The sequence below is a fragment of the Brassica napus genome, chromosome C2 (genome assembly GCF_020379485.1).
Source record: "Brassica napus cultivar Da-Ae chromosome C2, Da-Ae, whole genome shotgun sequence".
Classification (NCBI taxonomy): Eukaryota; Viridiplantae; Streptophyta; class Magnoliopsida; order Brassicales; family Brassicaceae; genus Brassica; species Brassica napus.
In genome coordinates this window covers 42,957,529-42,966,167 of record NC_063445.1, presented here as the reverse complement: position 1 = coordinate 42,966,167, position 8,639 = coordinate 42,957,529, and the positions used below count along the sequence as shown (strand labels likewise).

At 35.7% G+C, this 8,639-nt stretch overlaps 1 protein-coding gene across 1 annotated transcript; it reads right to left on the bottom strand.

The window, feature by feature from the left end:
• Positions 1-411: 411 nt before the first annotated feature.
• LOC125581809 (F-box/FBD/LRR-repeat protein At2g26030-like) lies at positions 412-5,614 on the bottom strand. The gene is made up of 4 exons (XM_048747844.1): positions 3,998-5,614; positions 3,424-3,486; positions 3,207-3,340; positions 412-3,116 (listed from the first exon to the last, which is right to left on the bottom strand). Exons 1-4 carry the CDS (start codon positions 4,491-4,493, stop codon positions 2,841-2,843), a joined length of 969 nt encoding a protein of 322 aa, XP_048603801.1. The 5' UTR covers positions 4,494-5,614; the 3' UTR covers positions 412-2,840.
• Positions 5,615-8,639: the final 3,025 nt, after the last annotated feature.

Sequence of the window (8,639 nt, the reverse complement as noted above, 5' to 3'; positions counted from 1 at the left end):
AACTTTAATGCAGCCTTCGAGTTACACACCGATGCGTCAAAAATGGGTATCGGTGCGGTTCTAAGCCAGCAGAACCGTCCCATCGCCTTTTTCAGTGAAAAGCTCTCCAATGCACGCCTGCATTACAGCACATATGACGTCGAGTTCTACGCTGTCATCCAAGCAATAAAACACTGGCGACACTATCTCTTCCATCGATCATGATGCCTTGAAACATCTCAATACTCAAGGGAAAGTTTCCGCGTGACACGCTTCCTGGATTAGATACTTTCAGCAGTTTACGTTCGTTATAAAGCATACTTCGGGCTCGTCAAACCGAGTTGCTGATGCTCTCAGCCGCAGACACGCGTTGCTCACAACAATGCAAACTGCCATTACGGGTTTCAGTACGTTTGCCGAACTTTATGCGTATGATCCTTTCTTTAGGAAGTTCTTTTCGGACGCGCTTACCGGCCTTCCATCTCCATATACTTTGTGTAATGGTTTCTTGTTCCGAGATAGTAGGTTGTGTATCCCCGACTGTAGCATGCGCCTCAAGTTGATTTTGGAAATTCATGGTGAGGGTCATATAGGCCGAGATCGTACACTTCACTCGGTCTCCACTTCTTACTTCTGGCCATCATTACGAAAAGATGTTGAGAGATTTGTGGAACGTTGCATCACGTGCCAGAGGTCCAAAGGCCATTCGTCAAACGCAAGCCTTTACATGCCACTTCCTATCCCAACGCAACCATGGACGGATATTAGCATGAACTTTGTGGTCGGCTTACCACGAACGCAAAAAGGATTTGATTCTATTTTTGTGGTCGTTGATCGCTTCTATAAGATGGTTCATTTTATTCCTTGCAAGAAGACAACTGACGCTCTCCAGGTCGCCATTCTTTACTTCCGTGAGGTTTATCGTCTACATGGTCTTCCGTCTTCCATAGTTTCTGATAGTGATTCTCGTTTTCTTGGCCACTTTTGGCGTTCTCTTTGGAAACTGCTCAATACTAGTTTGGATATGAGTTATGCATATCATCCCGGAGTGACGGTCAGACGGAGGTTGTTAATCATTCTTTGGGAAACCTCTTACGCTGTTAGTAGGCGACACAATTCGTACTTTGGATGGTCGTCTTCCTCAAGATGAGTTTGCGCATAACAGAGCCGTCAATCAGAGTTCAGGCCTCAGCCCGTTTCAGGTGATCTACGGCATCTTTCCGAGGGCCCCTGATGACCTCTCTTTCTTACCGGATCGTACACGGTTTCATGGTGACGCTTCAGCTTTCGTCGACAACATTTTAGAGACGCATGTTCGGACGACACAAATGCTCGAATCATCAGCTTCGAAATACAAGACTGCAGCTGATTCACGTCGTCGCCGTTTGGTCTTTGATGCGGGCGACGTGGTTTGGGTTCATTTAACCAGAGATCGTGTGCCTTCTCATGCTTACAACAAGCTTAAGGCCAAGAAGATAGGTCCTTTGAAAGTTACTGCAAGAATCAACGATAATGTGTATCGTATCGAGCTTTCGGCTGACATAACAACTTCGGACGTCTTCAATAGGGACGCTGGAGGATCAGATCAGATTCACCCATTCGTACGCTGCGCCTTATAAAATATTTCCTCTGATCATATATAACCAATAGACTCTCCATCTGATCGTTAAAATAAAATATTTCCTCTGATCATATATAACCAATAGACTCTCCATCTGATCGTTAAAACTCTTGTCTTGATTGAATCTTTGGTCGTGAGGTTTAAGAGTATCTGATTGATTTCGCAAAGAATTTGGCAATTTGCTTACTCTATTGCAACCCATTGTCAGAATGAAACCATGATTCCTAAAAAAACAACATCAAATTATACGTGAAATATTCAAAACTGATTCCTGAATCTAAGGTACGTACGTAAACATGCAACTGACAAATCTGAGACTGAGGATCTCACCGTTGATATGATTTGCCGCTGACAATTAGGATGAGAAAACTGCAACTTCAAAATATAAATCAATTGACACAGGAATTGACATTGTACAAAACATAAAATTAACTAACATCTTTTAATTTGATATTCTTGTTTTGTTGTTAGTTAAGTTTCAGTTTTCAACAAGACATGACCAAAATATCCGAAACCAAAAGAATTGAACCAAATCAAACTAACTTGAGACATCGTATCAATCAAAGTATCAAAGCAAATCTTTGTCTAGGTGTGACAGATGCAAACTGAAGAAGTTTGTTTCGTTATTGCTTTGTTACTTAGACAAAACACAGACATATATACCAAATCCAACAAAACACAGACAACCAAGTCTTTTCCAGCAAGATTTCCAAGAAGAAGTTGCCACCGACTCAGGCTATAACTGGTGGCAGTTTAAGTTATCTCTCTTGTTTGTAAATATGCCTCACTTGTTTCATTGATTGATGATTAGTTCTACACCAATTCAAATATCATTTTTCATTTGGACCTTTTCTTTCATTTTATATACTGTGCTGTAGGAAGTGACCTAATTAGGTGAATTGAAGGTTGATATATACAATACTGTTGGAATTCTAGATAGTAACTTTGGTGATCTTCACAAGATTAGGAGTACGCTTTTTCATCTAATGTACAAATCATACAAAAAAAACTCTGTTTTGTCTTTTAAATTCTGTCTTGATCATCTTGTTGTAATAAAGACACTCTGACTCTGCTCCTCTAACGCTAGTTAGTTGTTAAGAATGAGGAGAAAAATGAGACTTGCTAGAATTTTCACAAGATGAATTGAATTATTTTGAATTATTCCAACCCAATATCAGAATAACCAACGCCCATTTATATAACAAAATATTATACTACATTGATCTTTAATGACATATTGTTAATGAATGATGATCTGACATTTGTGAGAACGCTTTGTGAATGTACGAATCCCCTTGAGGATATCTGAATCATAATTTGGTATAGAATAATCTTTGAAACGCAGAATTAGTTTCTTGAGAAGTACTGAATTCTCCAGAAAATACCTCACTAGTTTCTTCCCGGTTTCTTCGTCCATACTCAATCCTCTAATCTCAAAAGACTCCAGACTCGATAACAAACACTGAGGGACATAGCTAAGTTCAGTTAGCTCTGGCTCCGTCGAAACAAAACAGTCCTGCAAACGAACAAAGCTGAGTTCACAAATATATTTCAAGTATATGTTCTTATAATCAGCAAAACTCTCATAGTCAAATATTAACCATACCAAAACGAGGTCTTTCAGATTTGGGCAGCTCTCAAGAAAGATTGGCAATAACTGTAACATGTAGCTACAGGATGCAGCTTGTAAACGATACAAGTTATCAAATATAGGAATCGGGTTGAATATAGAGAGAGAGCCTGCAAGAAAGAAAAAAAAAGGATGCATGGTCGAGGATCAAAGTATATTTAGTTTCTTATACCATGCATCACAGTGAGTGTACATACTATATAGCATACCTCTACAGTACGCTGAGAGATGATCATATGTTTTACATTAGATAAAGTCCCACATCGGGTAATACAAATATCTTTGGGCAATATATATATGTGTTTGGGCAATCCTCCACTTTTGAGCTACCTTTTGGGTGTGAGTTAGGCTCATCACTAATATGGTATCAGAGCCCATGGTGAAAACCCAGCAGATGATTTCCCACATAAACAGTTTCCTACCGATGTAGCATATACAAGTGGCCCATCTTGTTGTGGTATGTCCGAGATGTTGGGCTTGGGCTGTTTCCGTTGGACCGTTTCCCACCCACATCAGATGATTTCCCACATAAACAGTTTCCTACCGATGTAGCATATACAAGTGACCCATCTTGTTGTGGTATGTCCGAGATGTTGGGCTTGAGTTGTTTCCGTTGGACCGTTTCCCACCCACATCTCGAGAGGGGCTATTAGATAAGTCCCACATCGGGTAATACAAATATCCTTGGGAAATATAAATGGGTTTGGGCAATCTTCCACTCTTGAGGTAGCTTTTGGGTGTGAGTTATGCCTATCACTAATAGATACCGGTGAGAAAATCAGAGATAGTATACCTCTTCATTCTCTCCTTCGGATCCAAAGCATCTCCATATTTGGCATGAAACTCAGTGTCAATGTCGATCTTGAGCAAGGAGCTCAAATTCTTGATTACAATCTTATCAGACTGTTTATCCTTAAAACTCAAATACTTGAGTTTTGGAGCATCAATCTCCACCGAAAAATCTGCACCCTCCATAGTATACTCAAACGTGAGACGAAAGCTTTTTAGAGACTGAGATCTCATACGCAGAGACAGCATAACTGTTCCAGGTGTATAAGTTTGCCTAATCATAGTAAAATCCTCAAGAACAGAACAACCTGAGATGAGCTTCTCCAAGGTCAAAGAATCATCATCATACAAAATGTGTTCTAAAGGAAAGATCTTGAGACAAGGTAGAGAAACATCAGAATTTGGAGTCTCGAGTCCTACGGCTACGAGCTTTAGAGAGACCAATGTGTTGCTCTTGTAAATGTTTTGAGGCATGCAAGAAACAATATCAGTCTCAACATCTAAATGCTGGATCCTGCGTTCAACTGATGGACCAATCCACTCCAAGAACTGATCCCGATAGTCATTGCATACGTGTTACTTAATTTTGAACTTTTGTAGACGTGATTTGTGGTTAAACTTAATTTATTTGTAGATGAAGCTTGGAAAGACTTGACCATAAGGAGGAGATCGTCAACTCTTAGGTCAAGTCCAGGAACATGTAACCAAATGTCTCTCCATCTGGTCGATAAAACACTTGTCTTGATCGAGTCTTTGGTCGTAAGGAGTAAGAGTATCTGACTTCGCGAAGAATCTGGCAGTTCGCTTATTCTATCGCCACCCAACGTGAGAAAACCAAACCCTAATATCTCAAAGACAACAGCATCATATAATACGCGGAAAATATTAAATTGTGATTCTTGAGTAAACATGCAAAGACAGAAACAAATCTGAGATGAGGAACTCACCGCGCGTCGATAACTCGATATGATTCACCACCGCAAGTAATCGCTTTAGGAGGACGGACCGAGGGATAAAAAAAAGTTTGCAACTTCACGAAGTAAATCAACCGGGTTTGGTAATCGACATTGTACCATACCGATCTTAAAAAGAAAGTTTCAATCAAATTTTTATCACAAATATTTTAATCAAATTATTAACAAAAAATTCCCCTTTATGCTTTTAATTTCTTCATATATAAAGAAAATGTTAAAGAAATATTTTTTCTCCAATTCTGAAGAGAAAACCTTGAACAAAAATTCATATTTTTATTCAATTCATTAAATAAATCTTTGTTCATTTTCGTCTAGTATATAGTGACCAATTGAATCTTTTTTTAATTCGTAAAACAATTTTTTCTGTTATCAACAAAAACAAAGTCTATCGAAACTTATTAAATCAAATATGAAATTTTATGTCTATGTGGATAACATATGAAGCCTGAATCTTCTTAGCACTCTTTTCAAGATTTTCTGCTCTTATATTTTGAGTTTATGGTACGTGTGAGGTTCCAAACGTGCTGAAATAATCATTGTATCTTCGAAACTCTTCCATGTGAACTGAAAACATATGACATTTTTTTTTTTTTTGGTAAATGGATGACATTCTTGTGGTTTAAAAATCATCTTCACTAAATCATAGCAGTCTCTCGCAAATTTCATGTGTAGCTGCTAAAACATTATCATGTATTCCATAGCCCAAACCAGTGTTTTAGCTTTTGAATGTATGAGTCTGAGATTATATCTTATATTTCTAGAGCTCATCAATTAAAAACTTATTTTAATATGCTACCCTTGTAACTCTCCGTTCTATTTCCATGAACCATCCAAAAAGCACCATCTCCGTACTCTTGTCGTTGTCAATAGTATGTTCTCCTCCCTAGGTTCATGTCAACATCTCTTCCTTTGAGATTTGTGCTTTTAATTTTAGTGAACCGCAAGGATGCCTATTGATTATTAAATATCTTATCATTGCAAGTACCATAAGATCCAAGCGAAAAGATGATAGTCTATATACGTTGATACTCGCCAGAATAAATCATTCACATTAGTGAACACCAATATTGATACAAGCCTAACCTATCAAACGCTTATAAGATCATTGGAAAAAAGCGTTGGTCGATCCGACAAAAGGGGTGTCCGAGTGAATCGATCTAACCGACCAAAGGAACAGGCAGCATGGAAGCAAGATAAAGATGGAATGAAGTGCACTACACGAGAAATGGAAAGATCGTGATATAATACAAGAACTCATGCCGAGTAGGTACTGGTGTCACAAGGCAAGAGAAGAAAGTTTTGGAAGAGAAAATTTTAGGATTTCTTTAGAAGAAATTTTGTTTGTGTCGATACTAGGTAAAGAATACGATAAGCTTATTGGGAACTTATATACTCGTCCAATGCCGATATGCCTTTCATGGGGTCTTAAAAATAAACAAACTGACTTGCAAGACTCATTTAGGACCTGCAAGGCTAAATATATGAATCTCATGTTGCCCATTGCTTCTCTAGCATTGTAATTTCTGCATATTTATATATATGGTTAGCTTTAGGAGTTCAAAACAAAACCTTCTTTTTGTCTTAGCCCTACTCTTGTCTCGCATACTTGTTGTGTAATCATTAGTCTATGTGGATTCAATTCTAAAGTCATGCATCAACATATCATTCGATTGTGTTAGTGTGCATTAGGTTAATTGGTGTGTGATAAAACGCGTAAATCAAAAGCTCATCCTTATCCGGCATATGAAATCTACTTATTTGGATACTCTCAATAACCTATGCATCTGAAGGCTCAATTAATTTCTAAATTACCTGAGTATTCCATGTCCTCGATGTTGAATCAATGAGTTTAACCGTAAGAGTAAGATATAAAATATGCGATTTACTGTTTGATGGTTTCTGGGGAATGGTTGAGATCCATGAAACATTATATACTGAGATAGATGATCATGTTACTACCCTTTCAGTTAATCTTTTTAAACTAGAGATTTAACTGATACAATAGTATGTTATCCATAGGACTCGAGTTTCAAAAATAGTAGCTGGACTTTTCAATTAATCTCCAAATAATTCTTAACATAACTTTATTAAATTTCGTCAAAACTCTGAAATATATTCCACCTTTATATTTTTGTTGACATAGCTTATGTCAAGATTTCCTATGCATACATTTTCTATTGTCACCATTTTCCCCGCTCCACCAAAATTGTGATACCATAATTATTAGTTTCATCAACATTATTCGAGAGTCGAGACATAACATCATATGATTTGGTAGTGCAATTGCTACTGATTTAATAAAAACTTTCTTTTCTTGTTTTGTTAAAAATTTAACCGTTTATTCGTTAACTCGAATGTGAAGTCTATTTTGTAAAAATATAAAATTTTGTATTTTTAGTTCACCCAAAATTTCAAATATTTCTAAGTAGGACCTATTCCACATATAGTGTAGATCCCCAAAATATTCCGGTCTCTTTGCTGAATCATAAGCCTATGACTTAATTGAACCAATGATTTGGAAAAAAATAAAATGTTAACTAGATATCGATTCATAATTTTGAAAACTTCAAAGTATAGTCTAACATTTCTCCACGATAGTTGTCTGATGGTATCATCTCCCATAGGTGTTGGTGAAAATCTAAAACTCCTTACAATGCTGTTTAGGGAGAGGTTTTGTTTTCCCAACACCTACGAGACTTTGGACTTTGTCTAGACCGACAAAACACTAAGGAGAACTAAGATTTTATCCTATAAGAACCAAAGATCAATTAGTAGATCACCAACACCCACAACTTTAGATGCCTACTCAACCATGGCTCATACCATCAGACAACGATTGTAGAGAAAGCATAATTAAACATATATAATAAAAAGTAAGTTAAGACATATATTAAGAAGATTGAAACATAACTTAAAATAATAAAACATAAATATGGGTGTTTAGACCAGTCACTTAAACACAAAGCATAATATTAAAACGAGAAAATGAAAACAAGAAAAAGATAATTAAAACTTTATTTATTAAAAACTTACTTAAAAAGAAATTGTAGCAATGTTTTCGATTACAAGGACGGGAGAGCACATAAGAGAGGATATGAATGAAAGAGTGGAAAAATGAGAGGATGAGAGAATGAGAACATATCATAAGTAAATTAGCATCAATTAAAAAAAAATCAAATATCTAATTTCTATTTTAATTTAAAATATTAATGATATTTAAAATAAAAATAATCATAATATCCAAATAAAGTATATAAAATATTAATCATAGTTAAAACAAAATAAATACAGTACCTTTAAACCCAAATTATCCAAACATAATTCTAATATTTTTATGTATAGATATAAAAAAAAAAATTCTAGGATGGACCTAAAAGTTTTTGAAAAAATATAATTCAAAAATATAAAAAAAATTCTAATTTTTTTTTTATTTTTAGTTTTATTTGTATTTGTATACTTAGGGTATACATGTTTTTAGTTTTTTAATAAACCACTAGATCTCGATCCGCGCAACCGCGTAGTTTTTTTGTTTTCATTTATTTTTATATAAATATGTTTTTCAATTTTAAATTGATATATATTATAATATATATTTTTTCTATCAATTTTTAAAACATAATAAGTTTACTGTATATTTTTTTTGTTT

Excerpts from the sequence above, each read along its gene's own strand:
- LOC125581809 (XM_048747844.1), bottom strand. The coding sequence starts at position 4,493 with ATGCCTCAAAACATTTACAAGAGCAACACATTGGTCTCTCTAAAGCTC. Across the intron at positions 3,341-3,423 it reads AGAGGTATGCTATATAGTAT|GCTCTCTCTCTATATTCAAC; the intron begins GTACACTCACTG and ends TCTTTCTTGCAG. Across the intron at positions 3,117-3,206 it reads ATCTGAAAGACCTCGTTTTG|GACTGTTTTGTTTCGACGGA; the intron begins GTATGGTTAATA and ends GTTCGTTTGCAG.